This window comes from Arvicola amphibius, chromosome 11, assembly GCF_903992535.2.
Source record: "Arvicola amphibius chromosome 11, mArvAmp1.2, whole genome shotgun sequence".
Taxonomy (NCBI): domain Eukaryota; kingdom Metazoa; phylum Chordata; class Mammalia; order Rodentia; family Cricetidae; genus Arvicola; species Arvicola amphibius.
This window is the reverse complement of record NC_052057.2, coordinates 15,476,957-15,501,153: the sequence shown is the minus strand read 5'-3', so window position 1 is coordinate 15,501,153 and position 24,197 is coordinate 15,476,957. Positions and strand designations below refer to the sequence as shown.

Sequence of the window (24,197 nt, the reverse complement as noted above, 5' to 3'; positions counted from 1 at the left end):
TTTGGGTTTCACTGGGCATCTGCCTTAAGTACTAAAAGGGCAGATTCTATAATTACACATTTATTAGAAACAATGGCAGTAATGAGCATACTGATACAAATTAAAACTGATAATGCCCCAGCTTATGTTTCCAATAAAAGGAAACCTTTTTTTTTTTTTTTGCACGTTACAACATCATATATACCATGTATAGTCTACAGGACAAGCAATTGTTAAAGGATCTAATCACACTTCAAAGGAGATGCTTGTTAACAGAAGGGGATAGGAGGACCTCCTAAAGATAGACTGCATAATGCTTTACTAATTTTTGTTGTTGTTGTTTGTTTTTCGAGACAGCATTCTGTTGTAGCTTTACAGCCTGTCCTGGAACTCGCTCTTGCAGACCAGGTTGGCCTTAAACTCTGCCTCCTGAGTCCCGGCTACTAACTTTAAATTTAAAAAAATTTAAATGCTAATGAAATAAGATGACAGCTGCTTAAAGACATTGGATTGTGGGAATTAGGTCAGCCTGTGTAAAACCAGGGAAAGAGATAAGTTAGGGCTGAAGTTTTGCTATGTTTCCACAGGAGATAAAAGATTGTGGATCCCGTCAAAACTGGTAATAATTCAGCATGAGCAAGAGCCATCACCCCAATGCTGCAGCTGCAGAGACGCCTCTGTGAAAGATGAGACACAGGAGACCTTTGGACCATACAACTGACCCTCCCATCTGGGGAGAGCTGAAGAATTTGTGTGACAGAGGAGAGGTGATAAACCTTTGAGTGCTACAAACCTATTTCTTGCCATGCTTTCTGTGGTATTGGTACAGGTAAAAGGGATGATCATCATTGCTGGGCGTTTATCCCCAATCCTCCAGTTAACCTAGCAGTGAGTTGGGGAGATATGGATATTCCTGTAGCGGTTAATGAATCTTCTTGTCTACTTGTTCCTTATGACTACTGAGGTCCTGCTCAGCCAATGAGGAGGGGAGAGTGATTGAAAACGGCACCGTGGGAGTATAAGGAATTTCTATCTGCATGAGAAATGGAATTCAGTGTCTAATATACCCTCTCAAGGATGGCTATCCATAGTCAATGCTACCCAAGATTATCGTAAGTTTTATATGCATCAAGCATCTGGTTTTAAAGGATAGGAGATTAATGCTACTATTTCCATGAATCTACCATTCTGTGAGATGTGGGTTACCAACAAGGAATCTGACTGGGAGCATTGGCCACAATGTAAGAGTGAGAAACCGCCAGTGCTAATTAATATCTCCCTGGAGTGTGCAAACCCCATTGAGGCTGGACCACAACAGATGTCATCTCAGTGCGTGGCTATGACACAGGATTTGTCACTGTATTTCTCCTCAAGGTAGAACCAGTGGTTTACTTGAAGGGCCTATTTGTCGGAAGCTTACTACATTGTTTACACTGCTGAAAGAGAGGAGCCATTAGAGATCAGCCAGCAAGATCAGATACCCACAAAACCCAAGAGAGGGGCAACATAAATCCATGGCTCTATCCGGAACCAAGAGTGAAGGGTTTCAGAAATCTGCTGATACCCCAAGGTCTCACTGGAGTCTAATAAAAAAGAGAGGAAGTCCATGAGGAGAATTTTAGGAAGGAAATGTTAGAAGGACATTAAAATAGTTGAATGTTAGAAACCAAATTTAGGCATCAAAATCAGTGTCAGAGAATTTAGTAAGAGCCTAGTAATCAAGAGAAAGAAGTAGGGAGAAAAAGTGAGGGAGCAGAGGAGGGAGGAAATAGCGAAGAGACTTAATTCTTTTCCAGTTGCTAACTCTTATCTTGGAGACATTTTTGTTTCTAATGTGTATAGTCTATAAATTATGGGACAAATATATTTTAATAAGTTTTTTCACCCGCAGAATTTCCTCATAAACAAGTAAAACGTGACAATACTTTGTCTTTATAGCCAAAATGCTGAACTAATTTTTCCTAAAGATTATCATATTTTATTTAAAACTATAACATAGAATAATAGGATGGACAACTAGTGTCTGCAATACAAGAGGATATTCAAAGAATTTCTCCCTTCTAATGAACACATTACTTTACCCAAAGCAGCACAATTTAATTAGGGCATTCTCTAACAACCCAGATCTGTTCTTCTCCTTTAAATATCAAAAGGCTGAAGAGACAGAGTAATAAATTAAAATTTTTAGTGTACTTATAATCCTATGTATTGCCCTGTTTATTAATTATACATTTTTTGGAATGTTAATTCAAATATTTATATGCTATCATTAACTGTTATCATTAGCTCCTTTTGTGCTCCAAGAGTTGAAAGTACTTGATAAGATACTGATGGTGCTACTTTATTCTAATGAGGTTGGTGAATAAGAATGAAAGAAGCTCTCCAGCCAGAGGAGAGAATGAAGCAAGAAAGAATATCCATCCGTATCCATCCATGCTACAAGTACTTCCGAGCACAGACAGTATGAGGTACCATGTTTGGTTTGAGGGGCTGTAGAATCTATCTTCCAGGGAGCTGAAGCTATGGTATAGGATAAGTAAATACTTAAAAACCCACACGGCTCAACACAGAGGTGAGTGAGTGATGTCAGAGTAGGTAGCTAAGTGTTCCAGCACCCAAAAGGAAATCCTGCTTTAGCTGAGTAGAGATGATAGAGGAGTTGGGCCTTGATGAAGAAGGGGGAAAGAACTCTCTAGAAAGTGTAGAAAGGTGTGTGTGGTGGAAGGGGAGAGGGGAGGAAGGGAGAAGAGTGAAGAAAAATGTATAACTCAACAAAAACAATAAAAAATAAAAAGGAGAAAAAAAGAAGACTTGGTCAAGGTGGGAGTTGGGGCTGATATCCAGCCTGAATTTTACTCCTTGGGCCAAACATCCTGATTACATTAATTACATCCACTACAAATATAAATGTGCCATGAGGGCTAACAGTGGCCTTGCTAACCAAGACCTGATCCTCAGTAATTATCATCAGGACCATCACAATCCAGAACATGATGCAACCCCCTCCATCATTTAATCATGATGAAGAGATGCGCTTTAGAAATGTCATATCTTAATGGCATCAGGAGAAGAGTGTCTCCCTCCATTTATTAACAAAGTAATGAAACATAAACAGCTTTAAAGACATTTATTCTCTATGTGTGTTAGGGGAGTGTATCACATGTTCACATAACAAACACAGCACACGAGTGGAAATCAGAGGACAACTTGTGGTCAGTTCTCTCCCTTCCATCATGTAGAATTCAGAGATGGAACTCAGATACTCAGGCTTGGTGCCATTACCTGTTGAGCCATTTCTATGGCCTTTAATTTATTCCAATAACTTATGTATAATTATTAAAAGTAGTGACAAATCAAAGCGAGACAGGAAATCCTTTCAAGGTTGCCATGATAGGTGCAAGAAGTCATTCAGTCTGAAAAGAAAGGAGTGTACATTGTACCTTTCCTGCTCTTCCTCCTCCTCCTCCTCCTCCTCCTCCTCCTCCTCCTCCTCTTCCTTCTCCTTCTCCTTCTTCTTTTCTGACACAGGGGGCCAGTGGCTCTCTGCACTTTTTGAATAACTGATTGACTTATTCACAAAGACTGTTGTTACCTGTAGTAGGAGGTCTGCTTGTTTGCTCCAGTCTTTCAGACTCAAAATAACCACACAGAAAACTGTATTAATTAAATCACTGCTTGGCCTATTAGCTCTAGCTTCTCATTGGCCATCTCTTACATATTAATTTAACCCATTTCTATTAATCTGTGTATTGCTACGTGGCTATGGTTTACCAGACAAAGTTCTGGTGTATGTCTCCAGCAGGGCTACATGGCTTCTCACTGACTCCACCCTTCTTTCTCCCAGCATTCAGTTTAGTTTTCCCCACCTACCTCTGTTCTGCCCTGCTATAGGTCCAAAACAGTTTCTTTATTAATCAGTGGTATTCACAGTATACAGAGGGGAATCCCACATCAGTCACAGAGGTTCAATGGGAGCATCTTCAATGACATCTGTGGATATTCACTTTTCTTCTAGACTGCACCCATGTCTTTGTAATATACTGGAAAGAATAAGTAGACAGTAATGTCTGTATAGTTGCTAATCCCCAGGCACTGACTTCCATTCAGACTTAGAAGCTCCTTGTTTTGCAGGCTTTTCTCATCTTGAAACACCTCACTGCGTGTGGGCAATCATAACACTGCATATGGACAACCATACCTCACTGCACATGGACAACCACACCTCACTACATGTGGACAACCACACCTCACTGCACGTGGACAACCATACCTCACTGCATGTGGACAGCCACACATCACTGCATGTGGACAACCACACCTTACTGCATGTGGACAACCACACCTCACTGCATATGGACAACCATACCTCACTGCATGTGGACAACCACACCTCACTGCATGTGGACAACCATACCTCATTGCATTGGACAACCACACCTCACTGCACATGGACAACCATACCTCACTGCATGTGGACAACCACACATCACTGCACATGGACAACCACACCTCACTACATATGGACAACCATACGTCACTGCATGTGGACAACCACACCTCACTGCACGTGGACAACCATACCTCATTGCATGTGGACAACCACACCTCACTGCACATGGACAACCATACCTCATTGCATTGGACAACCACACCTCACTGCACAGGGACAACCATACCTCACTGCATGTGGACCATCATACCTCACTGCACAGGGACAACCATACCTCATTGCATGTGGACAACCACACCTCACTGCACAGGGACAACCATACCTCACTGCATATGGACAACCACACCTCACTGCACATGGACAACCATACCTCACTGCACATGGACAACCATACCTCACTGCATGTGGACAACCACACATCACTGCACATGGACAACCACACCTCACTACATATGGACAACCATACCTCACTGCATGTGGACAACCACACCTCACTGCACGTGGACAACCATACCTCATTGCATGTGGACAACCACACCTCACTGCACAGGGACAACCATACCTCACTGCATATGGAGAACCATACATCACTGCATGTGGACCATCATACCTCACTGCACAGGGACAACCATACCTCATTGCATGTGAACAACCACACATCACTGCACATGGACAACCCTACCTCACTGCATATAAACAACCCATATTTGAGGCCATCATTAAGTTTGTTTGTGATATCTGAATTATCATACATTCTTCTCTTATTTCTTATAGGTAAATGACTTTAAAAGAAGGCATATTCTGGGAGAAAATCTGTAATTCCCAAATGCTGAGTTTCAAAATAAAAGTTTTAAAGTAAGAGCTGAGAGAAAGGATACAGTTGTCCTTGAGATGACTGCTGATGGGAGCTGTGGCTTCCCTGCTGTCTTTAGGGAATGTCTTTGTATGGATTGAGAGTCTCAAATTTGCCTTTTTTGAGAGTGTGCGTGCCAGTTCTAATAAAGCCAAAGTAATCACAGAGGGATGGAAGCATTAACTGTGGGGTCTTAGGAGCCACATAGACTGAATGCGGTTTTTGAAATCACTAAGTATCCATAAACAAATGCCATGTTTCTTTTGTGCTTCAGAGTCTACATTTCCTTATTTGGGTGAATAAATAAATAAATACAAACACAAAATAATCAGCTGTCCCTCCAATATGCTGTGGGAACCAAAATAGGAAAGTGAGAGAGTAGCCTTTCGAGGGTACTACCACATTACTGCATGGTCTCATTGCTCTGTAGTTTCATAATAAACCAAGACATAGCTCAGTTTTTAGATAATTTAGATAGATAAATATCTGACAGCCACTGAGAATCAACCTGCCAGGTTGTCAGAGTTACACTTTCCAAAGCCTTTGATGATATTTCCTACATTGCTCTGGGACCACCGACTTCAGAATCATCTACTTCTAGTGCTTTCTAAAGCACTGTTCCAAATCCACGGATTTTTGGGGTGAAGTGGGGGACTCAGGCATTTTAACGAGGTCTCCAGGCTATGGAGAGTAAAAGTCTATGTGTTCTGTGTTGCTCAAGAACTCGGGCAGTTTTCAGTTTTGTCACGGTGGATGAGAACAATTGTCAAGTGACATGCAAAAAGAGTCAAGCAAAAGACAGCTGGAGGAAGATGGTTATGATTTTCCTACAGAATGAAGAGAATCACAGTATGACCAGAGACACATTGGTGGCTCTGTTCATTAAAGTTACAGAGAAAGTGCTTAAAGAAAATCATTGTTTCTAGAATTTGAATTATTATGTTATTAACGAAACAGATTTTTGTGTGTGTGTGTGTTCGTGCATAATACATATGTGTGTGGGTACACATGCGTGCATGTGTGTATGTAGGTCAGAGGACAACCTTGGGTTTCATATCACAGGGTCTCTTTGGCTCATTGACCTAGAACATTTTGTAGCAGGGAGACCAGCTGGTCAGCGAGCCTCCTGTTTGTCTGTTTCTACCTCCACCTCTCATCGTGCATTGTTGGGGTAATAAATGCATGTCATTGATTGGTCTAGCTTTTCATGTGCATTTTGGGGATCTGAACTCAGATTCGCACACTTGCAAAACAAGTGCTTTACTTACTGAACCACCACCCCCATCTGGTGAAACAAACAGCATCTAGAAGACGGCCTTTTTAACCATTCTGAGGGGCATGTATGGCTGGCTGTGTACTCTTCTGAGAGCTCCATAATAGAGATTGGCTTGGGCTTGATGAATCATGACTGAGAGGAACCAATGGGAAAGGATCAGGAGGCAGAAAGGAATGGAGGTAATTGTTCAATCTTAGGATTAAACTTTTAACAAGAAAGAGTTTCATACAATATCCCACGTAGGTCCCACGTGGTCTCATTAATGAGATCTTATGATAAGATATCATTGGCAACATCTTGTAACTGTAATTTGTGAACTATAGCAGCCTCTTCCCGCTGAGAACTGAGCGTGGATATAACCTGCAGGGAGGAAAGCTGACTTGGGGCTGATTTACATCCTCCCAGGAAAGAACTGATCAAACCGTAGGACAGCAAAATCTACATATTCTTTGGCTTTTATCTTTATTTATTTATTTTACAAAATGTAAGGCTGTCACAGGCCTGGTGGAAAGAAATTTGATCCCCCCCCCCTTGGGTTGGCTAAACTGTAAATAAATCCATTTGCCTTTACTGATTTCTGTTTCCTAATTTGCTTGGGAATACAGAAACAAAGATGGCACGTCATGGACCTGTATATCTGGTCATCATTTTGGCTCAGCTATCTAGGAAGAAACTTGTGGCCATCCAATCCTTAAATTTAAACCACAGGGGAGAGAAAGCTCAATTGCTCAGAACTTTCTGCCAACCCCTCTTCACCCACAGTAGGTGCTGGCCACCTGTGAACACTTATTGGTGAATGGGTAACAGAAAAGGCTTTTGTTTTTGGCCTGGTCTTACTTTAGAAGATCTTTCTGGGGGTCGTTTGGCATTATGATTTGGAAAGCTTTAGGATAAACTCCTGTGGTCGAGACTTTGTTTTGTGCTCTTGAGCAACTTGTAAGGAGAATCTGGAGTGACACCGGGCACGTTTGATGTTCTCATCAAGCTGAAGGCTCATCAGAGCCATTTGCTGATGAGTCGCCCATTTGTTTGATAGGGAATTTCTGATTCTGCCCTGCATTTCTGTCGCCAGATTCGGCATGAGTGAACCACAAGGCCCGGCGTAGGCAGGCCTTTATTTGGCAAGGCAGTCCATTTTGTCTGGGTGCCGCCATCTATACAGTTGGCTTTGTCACTGGTGGGCTTTGATTTTGGTTTACTCTTTGTCTCTGCATATGAGGTGCGACTGCCATTTGGACTCCCCTTGGTCACTTTGCAATGCCACTTGACGTGAAGGAAGCTCAAGTGTCTGAAGCTGGAATAACTATGTTGTGGGTTTTTTGTTTGTTTGTTGAGTTCTGCTCTTATGAGATGAAGATCAGAAGGCTAAGATTCCCAGGACAGTTGTCTGCATTTGAGGTTTTTTTGTTTTTAAAGTCTCTGTTGCAATTGGTGTAAACAAGAGAAATGATGCTATCTTGGTGACTTCGGGAAGAATTCTGGGTGACTAGTCCTTTCATGGCAATTGTCTGGAATATACGTATGAGTTTACAGAAAAAAATTAACTGACAAATATTTAGAAAGCTACCACTGATGCTCTGGGATAAGTCTAGATAGGAACTAAAATTCTAAGGACTTTTATAATTAATTGTTATTTAAGACATAATATCAGAATTCTCAGATGCATCAGGTCTATTTTTCATTTGACATTTCTTTTTCTTATCTCAAGCCAAATTTTTAAAAAGAAAACAGGTGACTTTAGCACATATATGGTTTCTGATTTCTGAGATAACATTATCTCAGCTGTCTAAAGACGATGCTAAACAATCAAATCCATGTGAGTTAAAGCGTTTCCTGTAGTCGCATAACATTTGAAAAGAGAAATCTCCTACTAGGCAAAATTTACGTGCAGCTAGGTTGGTTGTAACCAATGAGTTCTTTAGACAGTTTTCTAGTTTTTTGTATTCAAAGCAACCCCACTTTCTTAGACTATGGATCCAATTTTAGTACAGTTTATAAAGGGGCTAACTTAAAGACAAAAGTAAAATATTTAATATTTAATTTTATTAGGTGTTTAGCAGAGTTGGGTTCATTTAAATTTCTCTTTGAGCTGAAACCATCTCAGCTGCCACATTATCGTTCTGGCTAAATAGGCATGGAGTTGCGTTTGTGTACCAGGCCACTCTGATCTTGGTACTGTTTTCAAATATGTATGAAAAATCTTAAAATAAAAGCATCTGTTCAACTATGGTGCTGTTTTCTTTATCTATGTCTGTGGTCCCCTGGGATGCAACTCATTTAGAATGTAAAGCCCATAAATGCTTACCAAGCTGGTATCATCAGAGGTAAAATTATTGCCAGTCAGTGGTGGTGTACACCTTTAATCCCAGCACTTGGGCAGCAGTTGCAGGTCAGTCTCTGGGTTTGATATTAGCCTGGTCTACAGAGAGAGTTCCAGAACACAGATAGTTTCCAGGACTGTTACACAGAGAAACCCTGCCTTGAAAAACCAATAAAAACAAACAACAAACAAAACTCCCCAAATTACCAATAATGATAATTTTTAATATGTATGTTTCCAATTCTACTATGGCCATCATTTGAGGCACAGACAATGAAATACACTCAAGCACTCCCCATTCTAAGCAGATCCAGTTTAGTAGCTGACAGGCTTAGATATTGGTCCTGCGGAGTCCCCTGTGCAATGCTGTGCCCAGTGGGACAATGAGACCGTTCATACATCCCTAGGCCCTTTGGGGTTTTGTTTTTATAGCTTGCTTTTCATGTTTTATAGCTCATATTTTCTGTTACAAAAGAAAGAACAAAACAGTTGCGGATTTCAATTACAAAGCTAGCGTTTTACATAGGAATTATCAGGAGACTGAGGTTAAAGCTGACCTCAGACAGAAGGGCAAGGGGAACCCAATAGCCGAGGACGAGAAAGGCAGAACACAAATGGACGTGGAGACAAAGAGCTCCCAAAAGGGGGGGTAATAATGGGACATTTTCCCACCCGAGATGCAAAATATTTAAGAATCTAAGACTAGATGTGAGGTGAACGCTGTTTAAGAGCCCTTATTTCTAGATGTCTGTGGCTTTAATTTGACCTTTGACTGCTCCTGCCTCTTCCTTCCTGGTATGGGACCAGATCAGATACCAAGGGAAAGAATTTTATCCTGGCAATGACAGACAGGGAAGCAGCAGTGTCTTAAAAATACACAGAGCAAAGGAAGAAGTAGAATTGAAAGGATGTACGATCCGAGGCTGAGTGTGAATTCTAGAGACATCAACAAAGACAAATCGCTGTGCCAGTATTTAAAGCCAAGAGTCTGAGGCAGTGTCAGACTTTATTGACTCCCCACGGGAGCTTTACTTTCTGTTTTTTAACTTCTTTTGGGATAGCTGGTGGGTTGTGGACCTGAATATTCAGAAACAGCTTGGCCACAGGCTGGGAGATAGTCTTAAATGTTGAATACTTTCTCCTACTGTCAGGATGTGGTAGAGCTGGCCCAGGGTTGGGATATATGAACATGAAATACTTGTGCAAAGTTTATGATAGAAAGGGTCCGTCCACCTGTGGAGTGTGTTCTAACCACTGTCCTTTCTGAACACATATGGTATTCTACTTTCAAGCATTACCCATAATGCTTTCACATGATTTTTAAAAAAGATCCCAACAATTTCCATCTTCTATAGTTCAACATTTGACCTCAAACTTTTGGACAATAAGCCAGAATTTAATATGTCTATGTTAGAAGCATTAGTTATAACATATACACCATCATGTGCTATACACACACAAGCATATGTGTACACATATTTAGGTATATATAAGCACATATGTTTTGAACATACATACTTAAAACCCTCATACATCCGGTTAAATAAAACAATCTGTTTATAATCATGCTAAAAAGAACTTGTCTATGAAAAATGGTTTAAATAGTGTCTGTGATACTGCACATGTAAATTAGTTTCTACATTTTTTTTCTTTCGTTTTTTTGAGACAAAGTTTCTCTGTGGCTTTTGGAGCCTGTCCTGGAACTCACAGTAGACCAGGCTGGCCTCGAACTCACAGGGATCTGCCTGTCTCTGCCTCCTGAGTACTGGGATTAAAGGTGTGTGCCACCACTGCCCGACTGAATTTCTACATTTTTTTCCTTCTAAAATAAATACTTGTGCTTTCTTACTATTGACCAAAATTTTTTTTTTTTAATACTGAAATTGTTCTGAGATACAAGTTTTGGAGGTTATGTAATAATTATCTTCAAATTGAAACGTTACCTTCAGGAAGGATGGGGAGGTTCGGCCATTCAGGAAAGAAACAACTAACAAATCACAAGAAGTTCCTAAAATTAACAAGATTCACAAGGCTCCTTCCCCAAGGCTACGCAAACACTAAACCTATATGCAAAGGGTAGAGATACCCTCCCGACCCCCACTCCAAAGCCAGCTGAACTGCTGGGAAGGTCCTCTAATCTCTCCAGCTGCCTACAATCAAGCAGAGAGAGCTCTGAGATACAGCCTTCATGAGCCCTCACTCAGGTCGAAGGGGCTTTTAGTGATGCAAATTGCTTTTAAGTCATCCAGGCTCCATGTTGTAAGCAATCTTTTGCTTATATACCTATCAGTTTGTAAAACTAAAAAACAAACAAACAAACAAAAAAAACAAAACTGGTCCTAGCCAGTGTGTTTCTTCTTTTGAGAACTCTAGTCCCATGGGCCCAAACATTTCCATTGGCTCCTTTTTAATTGGGCTGTTTGTCAAACAAAGTACAGAGGCAAGTTTGCCTGCGTATTTCTCAGTGCTGTGCATGCTTCTCTCAAGCTTCTCTCCATGAAGCACTAGTCACCCCAGGAAGTGTGAAGTGGGGAGTCTCAGGCGGCTTTGAGGACCTGCATCCACAGACTGCAAAGATAGTCACAGCCAGCAGAGGGTGTAGGTACGCCGAGACGGGAAATAAGCTCAACAGAAGTCTGGTAAACCATAGGAAGTACATGAATCTGCAAGTCCCATGGACCCTATTGTGCCCGGAAGACTTCAGTTTTGGAGTACAGAAACCCACAAAGATGCTGTCCCAACGCCTTCGTCTTTCTCTGCCTTGTCTTTGTGTCCCCCACCCCTACTTCCCATTGTGCTATACTTTCAGTAATAGTTTTCCTGGCCTTGAACTACCTACCAGGTAATGGAAGATGACTTTGAACTTTTGGTCTTCCTGCTTCCACTTCCTCAATGACGGGATTACAGGAATGTGCCTCCATGACTCATTTTAATGTAGTGCTGTGATCAAACCCAGGGTCATCCCATGCTAGGCAAACACTCCACCGAGTGAGATCTACTCCATGTTATCATTTATAACGACATGGGGCCCGAGGCTGGTGGCGCGGTGGCTCAGAGACATGGCAGCTCATGGTGCTGAGTAATTTTCCTGTCTACTTCATGTGTGAAAGAATGTATGAATGGTGTGGTCACACAGATGTAATTTGTTTTAAATATATGTTCTACACGGCCTCTATGTCTCTCTTGTTATTTATATCTGTTTAAAATTTCCTCCGCGGCTCTGTTGTATGTTTCTCCATACAACATGTGACTGCCACCATTTTGATTAAGATCAGGTGACCTCACCACTATCTTGACTAAGGGAAGATCAGGTGACCAAGTCTCACCATCTTTACCGAGGTATTTTTTTTGCCTAGTCTCACGGTTTACTTATGTTTTTGTCTCTAAATTCCTCTTACTGACTCTATTACATGTGTGTTTTGTGCAGTGGCATGCTTTTAGTAGGGCCCACTAAAGCATCCACTTTGCTCAACTTCTGTTTAATGTGTGTGTGTGTGTGTGTGTGTATGCATGTGATTTGAGTTAACTATGTATAAACATAAGTTACCTTTAACTCTGTGTATAAAACTTAAATTCAACTGGGTGTATATTTACTGTTAAGTGCTTTAATTGTTCATTGTATCTCATTCCAGACTAAGAAAACAATTAAATCTTGTGTTTTAAATTAGTATGTACTCTTAAATCTCTTACAAAAATACTGTATCCTACCCTGCTCTAAAATATATTAAGCTGTTCTCCGCTATTGTCAATTTTACTGTTAAACTTCTATTGCAAACAGTTTTTTTCTTCTTTGTCTTCCACAAGCATAAATCTTACCTATTAAAAACCAGTACAGTCAAGCTTGGACCCAGATCCTCAGGCAGATCCTATGCTGTAGTTATAACTTATCTATGCCCAATAAACAGCCCTCAACTGCTCAGAGATCTGGGGAATATGGCATTTAAATGTTTTATTATTAAAAGACGTTTTATAACAGAGACAGGTTGGCTCCTGGCAGCAGCACTCTATTTCCTCCAAAGAAGAAGAAGACACATGGGCACAGAACAACGTCCATCTGCAATCTGCTTCATCAACTGCCAGTGCTGACCACTGAGAAAAACTGTTGCTCACCTAAACTGAAGATCTCCAGACGTGCATAGAGAATCAAATAGAATTGACAGCCTAATTGTTCAGGTCAAGGTAGGCTTGTCTTCCTGCAGATTTTCTAACCCACAGAATCTTCTAAAACCTGGCAGGCCCTGCACTAAACAGCAAAAGGCAAATACGACCCTCAACGACCATGGAGGACCCTGAGGAGAGGCTCTAGGTAGACAGTCTGAGTAAGTTCTCTGTCATTTTTTAATCAATCACTCCTCAAGTAAAATTTTATCCTTCTCAAAGATCTCTGATGCAGTTTTACAGCTGAGAGATTTTATCAGCTTAAAATGACAAAAGCACCAAACAAATTTCAGTATAATTTCTTAACATGTTCTAAATAAAAGGTTTTTTAAAGATATACAAATGCAAGTTATTAAGGTGTGTGCCAGCTAGTTATAAAGGTCTGAGGACAAGTTATCAAATCTCTCTCTCACACTGCCTTCCATAGTCTTAAAGATACTTTCCATTGTGCAAAAGCATCTGACACAGTCCTTCTGGCATAAATATGCTGCTATTTATACAATATATGTGTCTAAAACTTACGTTTTCACAAACTCAAAAAATTCTTGTTAGTTCCAGGGAGCCCAATGAAAGGATTCACCTTAAACTGGTCAGATATACCCCTTCTCAATTCCCTGGTCCTGAAATTATTTTTCTTCTTAAGCTTAACTTTGTCCTTGGCTCTGTCAACACCTTGCCAGGTCCCAGAGACACCGGACAGTTCCACACCACAAATCCTGGACAGGAGTAAAGAGCCCAGCTACCCCAGAATGTAACCAGCACCCAGTTTTCTCAGGACCCCCCCAAAGATGATGCCCACAAATAAGCAAGAAGCAGTCTTAAGAATCTGCCATCCCAATTCCTTTAACCTGTTGTGCCTAACTTCCCGCCTTTTTATTATAAGAAAAAGATGGGAATGTTATGATCTGCTGGCCTGGTCCACCACCTGGACTCCCTGTCCCTTTAAGAGACAAACCCTTCCCTCTCCTAACCCCCCTTCCACCCAGGCAAGTGGATCTCCTGCTTCTTCTCCAGCCTGCTCTCTCTCTCCTGTTCCTATTCTGAGGAGGTAACTACTCCCTCCCTCTCTTTCTCTTTCTCCTTCCTCATTCTTCCCTTTCCCCCTTCCCTTTTCTCTCCATAACCCATTAAATAAACCCAAACTCCACATGGCACATCTGTCTCTCACCCACCATTGTCTCCCACCTGCCAAGGGGACCCACCACCCCTGGTGGGACCGGCCTCAGGTCACCTGTGTTGCCTTTATAAATGATAATACCCCATCCCCCCCTGTTTTTTTTTTTTTAAAAAGAAAGGTTTTGTCCTCTTTTACTTATTTAGTTGTGTTTATTTTTCATAACTATTGGGTGAGTTCTTCCTTCCCTTTGTGCACCCCATCTTTCTCTTTACTTATACTTTTGATAGAGTTTTATTTTATCTTATTTTTTAAGCTTTATGCTTCTAGTTTTTGTTCCCTTTCCTATACTTATCTATTTTTCTCATTGTTTTAAATTATTATTTTAGGTTAGTATGCAAATAATGAATCACATCATAGCATTATCATATTTATTAAATTTTTCCTCATTAGGTAAATCCTTCCCTTTTACTATCTTCCCCCTTCATTTCCTTTACCCTTGTTAAATTTTGCCTCTTTCACTTTCTTTTATCTCATTAATGTGCTATTTCTACATTTCCCCTACATAGCTTTTATCTTACAGCACATTTGGCATGATTTTTGCTATTTTCTGCCTTGTGATCATGAGTGGGCTCACATTGATTTCAAGTATATTCGTCTGTCTTGCTCAGTCGGGGGTGTTGTTGCAGTGGTTTATTTTATCTTCTCTAAGTGGTACTAAGGCTGAACCCTCAAGGGAAGGTTGACCATTAAGAAGATCCCCAAATAAAACTATGTGGTCTGGTTACCCCACTCTGGGGAAGCTAAGTCAGCATACTTCAGAGATATCACACAGCCATGCTCAGTACTGCACTGTTCCCAACTGCCAAGCTGTGGAACCAGCCTGGATGGCCTCAATGAAGGGATGAAGAAATGTGGTGTCTACACACAGCAGAGTTTTATTCAGACATAAAGGAGAAGGAAGATATTTCGTTTTCAAAAAAGTGGGTGGAACTGAAAAGAGTCACGTTAAGACAAATAAGCCAGACCTAGAAAAATAAACATTTAATGACTTCTCTCCTGTTACATTATCATGGATTTGGATATATGCATTATACATGTGACATATAGTTAGAAGGGGAAGAAGAGATGTAAAATGAAGGAGAGGGAAGAACGAGAGAAAAACAGACAAAATATTGCTTATCTTCTGTCACATATAGAATCTAGGTTTCTCAGACCTACATGCAAACACACACATGCATGCACACGCACACAGTACACGTGCACAAACACACACGCACACATACATACACACAGAAGGGGTGATGGGAGGTAAGAAGAGTTAGCATAAACAAGTTACAATGATGTGTATGTTTGAAAATGTCATGATGAGATCCGTTATTTTGTATACGAACCAAAAATAGTTAATTTAAAAGTCGATAAAACATCAGACTTTGTTTCTGAGCCAGAGTCTCACTATGTAGTCCTGGCTAGCCTACAGCCCATGATCCTCCTGCTTCAGTCTTGCAAGTGCTGGGGCCTTTTTAACTTTGTAATTCAAAAACAAAGCCAACTTTCTATCCTGGCTGTGCTGCCACTGGCAGGATTCACAGGTTGTTTAATCTCCCATCTGCTTGTCAGTGATTCCTGAGCATGGCTGTGTGCTAGGCTAGAAGAATGTATGGTTCCTATCTCACTTTGGGCTGGAGAGATGGCTCAGCTGTTAAGAGCAGTGCCTGTTCTTCCAAAGGTCCTGAGTTCCATTCCCAGCAGCCTCATGGTGGCTCACAACCATCTGTCATGAGGTCTGGTGCCCTCTTGAGGAAGAGACCTGGTCAGTTGCTCTCATCAACTTTGACCATGAAACCCAACGTGGACAAGTTCCTCTCTCACTTGACTGTCTGATGTCAACATGTCTCATGCAATGCAGATATGTAGGCAGAAGACAGAAAGAACAAAGTGATGGAAAGCTATTTTGCCTTAGAACAGAGGGGTGTGTGTGTGTGTGTGTGTGTGTGTGTGTGTGTGTGTATGTGTGTGGGGGTGATGCTGCTGCACTATGCATTGAACTAGACAGAATTCAGCAGATGAGAAGGACAAAAGGAAAAGAATTTCAAGACGATAAATCATCTGAGTTGATGGGTACATGTTTATATAATTACTAATAATTCGGAGTATCTGAACAACAAGCTGGGCTCAATTTTATGTAATTAATACACAGGCAATAGTCATGGTGTGTAAATATGAGCTGTGAAGTTGTGAACAGCCATCTTGCGCTGTTTTGGGGACGCTAGCAATATTTATCAGATAAGCCCGTGCTTATGTATGGTATATAAGACCACCTAGCCATTGCGTAAGTCCAAAGCGAATGTTTTCTTTATGTTTGAAGTTCTATGGAAGTGACATTGAAATTATATGGAAAATTTTCCTGCCAGTGGACTCACAAGCTATTTGTGGCCTGTGAGTTGGTTTTCTAGGGTCACTTAGCTCAAGTTTGTGTTGGCATTTGGCACAGAAAGGCATCTAGCCCACAGGAATGGTATGTACTGAAGGAGAGCCGCACCATAGCCACCATTGTCTTTAGGGTCTGGAGATAATCTTGTCACCGAGGAGGCCATTCCACACTGATTTTATTTAGAACCCGCTTCCCTTTGTTTGTGTGATAGAAAGGGCAGCACACTCTCATCCAGCAAATATTTAAAATCAGTTCTACAGAGGACTCATAATGATAGAACATTATTCAAAGAGAATTCTTGCACTTTCTTTTAGAGTCCGTGGAGACCTCCTACAGACAACCACATTCAGACTCTAAATATCAAATGACTCAGCCAGTGACTATGTTGGAGATTACTCAACAGAGGGCACGCGAGCCAACATGAGCCAAAATTCTGAGCTGTCCTGCCTTCCTGTCTCCCTGTTTTTAGGTTACAAGAACCAAGTCGCTCCTTGTGCTTCAGGCAGCAAAAGTGAAAGTCAAGGCCTACTTCTCCTCCTTAAGAAAAATGGGGCAGACTAGAAGTCCTGAAGAGCCCCAGGGCAGCCCTCTGACTTCCTTACTGTCAGGGGCCCTGCGGGTTCCAAGACTCCCAGGCAGCTGATAAGAAGGCTGTGCTTTGTTTCCCAGAAGTCGGCTATGTCTGGCTGGATCATCTCGCTCACCCTCTATTGTCTCATTCACGTGGACTCTCACCAGACAGCTCTCAGGGGTTTCTAGTTATTTCTAGGATTTTGAAATCATCTGCCTTGTACCTTTGTAAAATAACTATTGGAACTGAATCAGCAATTGGCCTGGAAATAGTTTCTGTTATAATCACTGGCTACAGTTAATGATCACCCACTTATTACCATATCAAAGTTCCCTTTTTTCGAAATAAATCAAAGAGGCAGATTACATCGGAACAATTAAACTTCCCTTTGGTCTTTACAACACACTTTAACATTGTGGAATAATTTTTATTGAAGTCTCTAAAATTCCATGTTTTTAATTTGGACGGGCCCTAAGAGGTTGAAATCTCAGATTCTGAAATTAGCTTGTTGTGAAGAAAATGCTGGTTCCACAAGTGGAAAGCTGTGTAACCTTAGAGGAAAGGAATAAATCTGTGCTTTCTTCTTCTTTTTGGAACACGGAGTCAATAATGGCAATAAAGGAAGAAAACACATGCACAACATGAAACAACACATTAGTAAATTATCACGATCTCAGGGCCTCTCTGCTGCTCTAGCATTTAGGGGTTTTTTTCTAGTTGTTTTCAATGCAATGGTATTGATCACTAGATACCAAACGGCAGTGAGCCTCTGTGTGAAGGTGAAAGAAGCCAGAGGTGAGATTATTCCCTGGGTGGGGATGTATGTGAGGCCATGATACAAGCTGGTTGATTACTGCTGACTTCGAAGGGGCTCCTAGAGCCGTAGCCTGAACATTCTAAGAAACAGTCTATATTTCTGTCTTTACTTCCTGTTGTGTAATTGCATCATGGTTTGTTACCCAGTTACACAGACTGGATAGTAGTTTAAAAAAAAAAACACCCAAACACAGACTATATGAGAACAACTGGTCGTCCCTGGGGCTGGGGACAATCAGGCTATCCAGTCTTTCCTGTGAGAGACAGGTGCTACTTCTGTCAAGTCGTCCTGCCACAGCTGGCAGGCCATCTGACCCAGTGCAGGCACAAGTGGAGTCCAAGGCTGTGCACACGACACAGCTGGGCAGAATACAGCCAGGTGTGAGGGTGCCCATTTGGTTTCTATGTGATGAGTTCTCTTAGGGAGGGAACAGGACCAGACTTCTCTTAGCAGGTTCACAATGCCCTAAGGATGGTATGGTGATACATATTTGAGATGGCTAACACATCATCATGGGCTTGAGGCATCACATTTTCATTTTTTAAAAAAAGATTTATTTATTTATTATGCACACAATGTTCTGCCTACATGTCTGCCTGCACACCGGAAGAGGGCACTGGATTTCATTATAGATGGTTGTGAGCCACCATGTGGTTGCAGAGAATTGAACTCAAGACCTCTGAAAGAGCAGCCAATGTTCTTCACTTCTGAGCTATCTCTCCAGCCCCGTCACATTTTAATATTAAGGAATATTTGACTTGGCCATTTTTTTTTGTTTTGTGTTTTGAGTTAGGGTTTCTCTGTGTAGCCGTGCCTGTTCTGGAACTCCCCTTGTAGGCCAGGCTGGCCTTGAACTCACAGAGATCTGCCTGCCTCTGCCTCTTGAGTGCTGGGATTAAAGGCATGTGCCACTATGTCTGGCGACTTGGTGATTTTTAAATATCATAGGCACATTCACTCATTCAATAAGTATTTATTGTATGCTAAAGAATGTATGAAGAAGAGTGTAAGGTTTTCTCATAGAAGTCTTCTGGCCCTAACTGGACTGTGAATCCCTTCTAAAGCAGAGGGACTGTGCCTTCTTCATCTTTCTGCCTCCAGGTATCCTGTAGAAGACATTTAGCCCATGCAAAAGGCACACACTACATACATGAGAACAGGCTGCAACCAGGCCAGCTCTTCATGCCCATAACCCAGATATTCATTTGTATGTCTTAGTCGTCTTTCAAGTTGGAATTTCAGCACGAGAATGCAAATGCTTTCTCCCAAGGAAGACATTTGGCTGCGGGATGATGTTAGACCTTTCAGTTAGATTAAATATATAATTCATGCACCTATATAAAAAGAAGATGAAATCAACAACAAATAGAAACTCTCCTGGGATTCCTGAGGGTGAAAATAACAGCTTCAAAGAAGACTCCTCTTTGGCTCAGATCCTCTTTCATGCAGCCCAAGGAAATGAGGAAAAAAATTCCAAACCCACAGAAGGTTTTAGGGCTGAACATTTTGAGTCAATATGTTCTGCTCTCAAGTATTTGGCCTTGTTAGAGTGTTTCTCGCTCCATATTCCCAGTCTGTGCTTCAGGGTGAGAAAATTAAGTACGATGGTGATGGGCAAAACGTTCTTTTCAAGCGTGTGGCAGTGAACTTGAGAAAGCACATATTAAAGGAATGTCTTGTATATGTTTAGCCCCTTTCCTGAGGCCGCCCTCAGTCAGCTTGATTCAATATTTATTGTATTAAGGACTTAGCTCACTGGGCGTGAACACTCTGAGGTCCCTCTCAGAGTCACCTGAGATAAGTACTTTATTTCACCACACTCTCAAACGAAGTTTCTTTTATGCGCTGTCTTTTTGCATATGTGTGGTAAAGCTCTAATTAGAAAGTTTTATAATGGAGGCAGGCAATTCCCCAATTTCTTATTTGCTTGAATTAACTTTTTATAAGCTGAGGTGTTCACTCCGGCATGGGCTTAATCCAGACTGTGTAATCAGCCCACAATCTGTGCCTCACAAAGGCTGGTGTCCCCCACCGCCAGCTTCTTCTTTCCATACTTTTTCCGTGGGGTAATCCATTTTAATTGGTACCTCTCTGTGAGCCCCTTACGTCTCCGTCTGGTCAAATAAACACTTTCTTTTTTAAAAGATTCCGCCCTAACATCTTGGCAGTTAACAGGAGGATAAACGTGCCACGATCGGTTATCTTTAAGATGTTAAAAATCCCCAAACTGAGGAAGAGAAGATGCAGGAGACAAAGCATTTACCTCAATATTGTATTGACTAAATGAAAGCAGGCATCTGGCATGCTTAGCACGGCGCTTTGCTCGGATCCGCTAGCAATTATTTTAGTAAGGTTGGTGGACCAAATTCCTTGGGCAGCGGAAAGGGTGAGGAGTGGTGAACACTGAATGGTTCGTCAACTGGTTGCTGCCAATTAGCAGGGGGCATGGTTCATTCGTCTAGCAGCACCATAAGGAATAACTACAAGACAAAGTGGACTGGGTGCTCATTCCCTCATTCAGTGTGGCCTCAGCTCTGAGAGGCTCTGGAACACAGCTGGGCAGATGTTTTCCCTAAGCTTCAGGGTCATTTGTGTGAAATAAAGATACTTTCAGAGTGAAACGTCTCTTCCTTCCTTCCTTCCTTCCTTCCTTCCTTCCTTCCTTCCTTCCTTCCTTCCTTCCCTCCCTCCCTCCCTCCCTCCCTCCCTCCCTCCCTCCTCCTTACTCCCTCCCTCCCTCTCCCTTCTCCTCCCTCCTTCTGTCCTGCCTTAAAATAATTAAACTGGAGATTGGACCCAGAGCCTTGCAAGTGCTCTACCACAAACCCATCCCAACCTTTCTCTTTTGATAACCACAAACTGACCAAAGACTCTTCTCTCTCCTTTCTGTTTCTGTATCTCTCCTTTCCAGCATCTTTTTTGCACAACCACTCCAGTGAGAAACCTTTCATAGAATGAGGCAGAGATCAGCCACTAAGTACTCTGTAAATTAGTATAACGTGGGGCCGTTACCATGCAGAAGGGCAACTGTACATCGACCCCTGTACATCTGAAGGTATACAACTGGTTCTTTGTAACAAGGAGGGGGGCACTCACCGGTTGCTTTTTCGGGGTTGTTGCACATGAAGCATTGCCACGCCCCTGCTGTTTCACTGAAGCCGAACACGTCAAAGAACCTCACTTCTTCCAGATGGAGCTGAACCTGGTCCAGATCCTGTTTCAGGGACACAGAGCACAAAGAAATGAGCGCCTGACACCAGAAGAAGGGGACATGGAGGTGGAATGGTCAATGCTCAACCACAATGCTAGGACCAAGAGAGCGTTGAAAGGGACTTCTCTTGGCCAGTCTTGGAACATAGCGCTTAGCTGAGTTTCTTTCATAGGATGACTCTTCACTGCAGAGTGAGAGAACACAGCCTCAGGCCCAAGGCTTTGGGTGCAAGAAGAGACACCAGGACCTGAAATGGCTCAGAATTTTCCTGCATTTAAGTATCTCCAAAATTTCCATAAAGAAAGAAAGGACATCAGAGTGGTACTGTGGTTGAAGGAAATGCTGCTGGAGGATCTATTATCTATCTATCTATCTATCTATCTATCTATCTATCTATCTATCTATCTATCTATCTATCTATCTATCTCTATCATCTATCTATCTATCTATCTCTCTCTCTCTCTATCATCTATCTGTCTGTCTGTCTATCTATCTATCTATCTATCTATCTATCTATCATCTATCTATCTATCTATCTGTCATCTATCTATCTGTCTGTCTGTCTGTCTGTCTGTCTGTCTGTCTGTCTATCTATCTATCATCTATCTATCTATCATCTATCTATCATCTATCTATCTATCTATCTATCTATCTATCTATCTATCTATCCATCATCTATCTATCTATCTATCATCTATCTATCATCTATCTATCTATCATCATCATCTTACTTTCTATGTCTATCTTGTTTGTTTTGTTTTGTTTTTTTGAGGCAGTATTTCTCTGTCTAACAGACCTGGCTGTCCTGGAACTTACTTTGTAGACCAGGCTGGCCTCAAACTCACAGAGATCCACTTGCCTCTGCCTCTGAAATGCTGGGATTAAACGCATACACAACCACTGCCTGGTCTGATGGCTTTACATTTAAGTTACATATAAAACCAAGAACTCATTATTCATACCCCAAATACCATTTTCATAAGGTTGGCTTTTTAGAGATGGAAAATATAGGGATGGACTCATTTGCCCTCATCTCCCATATGGTTTAGCCTTATGGTTATCTTAGATCTATATGTAGATATTGTCTTCTATTCCTCAACGTAGTGCTGTTGGTTTTAGTGGCGAATCATCTCTGAAATTGTTCATCAGTAAATTAAGCATTTTTTGAGTAGAAGAGTATAATTTGACAGAGTAAGATGGTTCATTTTTCAATGGCCTGTGGCACCCTGCCTGTGTGTTCTTCTTTAGGAGGCAGAGCAGAAAGATGGTCCCTTAGACTGTAAGCAGATGGGAAGCCATTAGCCTAACCAAATGAAATTTCTCTACGTCATCCAGGGCCTTTCCAGTTATGTAAATAACCTCTATCCTGAGTTATCAGGCAGCGGGACCGCACTCTTGAGAGTCTGATCCTCCTAAGAAAGACTTGCGTTCTTGCTAGCTTTGCTTGTATGCACTCCTTAAACGTACTCTGCGTGTGAGCACTGGTGTACTGTGACTTCACTTTCTTGCCTTTGGTCCTGTACTTTTGCCTTCCCTACTTATAGTAACAACTGTAATAATTCAGAAAGGCCAAGTGATGATTGCACGGCTTCAGATGGACCTGGGTAGAGAACAGGCAATGGGTTCTGCAAATCCCATCCCAGAGCAATGGCTCCTCCATTTGTAGACACAGATGCGAAGCGCACTAGACTCTGAGCCATTTGATTGGAATCCAATCTGCTTTGATAACAGCTGCATCCCAAGTATCTATTATAGCCCTGTAATGGAATGGCATCATTGGTTTGTATGCCAGTACAAATTCCATTTGCCAAAGGAATATATAAAAGGCACGATGGCAATTTAAGAATTCTTTTTAGAGAACATCCATGCTCATCAGAAGATAAACCCAATGAGGACAGGGACTTTGTTGAACGGAATGTTTGAAACTCCAGCCTCTGAAAGTGCGTATCACACAAACAAGTGTTAAACTAACCCCTTCTAAAGAAAACCACAGATCAGGCCTTTCTTTATTCAGAACCGTGCTTTACAATCTGTGGGTAGACATTTTGGAGGTTTAATATGCTGAACATAGTATTTTGGATTCTTGACGTTAGAGGCACTTCAATAGGCCCTACGTGTGTGTGTACGAGCACACGTGCGTGAACACACGAGTGTGCTCACTCACATTCACGAATGAATGCTGTTTTAGCAAAATGATTTAGAATGTGTTTATTGCAAAAAAGAGATTTTTTTAAAAAAAGAATGTTCCCCAAGATAAAGACCAAAGAAGCACCTGGGAACTTTGTAGGTTTCAAGGGATAAAAATCCATATTAAAATTTATGGGGAGAAAGCAGATGTTCATAAATATCTGTTTCAAAACTGCAAGGTCTCTGAAGTCTGTCCTTGGCCATCGGCATGCAGATGAGTCTCTGTTTCTCACACAATTAGAGATCCAAGTCTTCATTCCCCTGCAAACAATACTAGCAAACAAAGGACTTAAATAATACGTAGAGCTTCCTTTATTTTCTTCCGCCCTGAGACCAGGAATGTCCCAGGTTGTTGCCTGTGATCCACACTTGCTTTGGCAAAAAGTTCCTTGAGAGGTTTAAGACAGATGGTGGGCCGCATCCCAGTGCTCCAGTACTGAAGCCAAAAGCAGGTTTAGCCCTCAGGAGGACTGAGGTGCTGTGCAAAGGATCAGAGGAGGACAGACCATGGTCAGAGGAACTATTGCAGTTGGCAGCGATAACCAGCTTTCAACAGACAGATGAAACACATGCAATTTCAACTATCGGTGGAAAAATCAAGGTAAGTCATAGAACATGTGAGTGCAGACGACCACTGATAAGTCTGGGGATTTGTACTTCTCAACTGTGCCTGGGCTCATTTTTTAAACTTATCTTTACCTTCTGAATCCGCAGTTTTGCCCCAGAAATGATATATGATCACATCTCCTCCTCCACCACTCCTTTCATCTTCCAAACAAGAGACCCTGTTTTGAAAGCTAGTTTAGAAGATTACACACTTCCTTTTA

General features: G+C 41.6%; 1 protein-coding gene across 4 annotated transcripts in view; it reads right to left on the bottom strand.

The window, feature by feature from the left end:
* Positions 1–24,197, bottom strand: part of Veph1 (ventricular zone expressed PH domain containing 1) — a 192,238-nt gene that overhangs the window by 10,636 nt on the left and 157,405 nt on the right. For all 4 annotated transcript variants that reach the window (XM_038347916.1, XM_038347918.1, XM_038347915.1 and 1 more), the window contains one exon: positions 21,069–21,186. In XM_038347916.1, the coding sequence (XP_038203844.1) occupies positions 21,069–21,186 (118 nt within the window). The remainder of the gene's footprint in view (positions 1–21,068; positions 21,187–24,197) is intronic.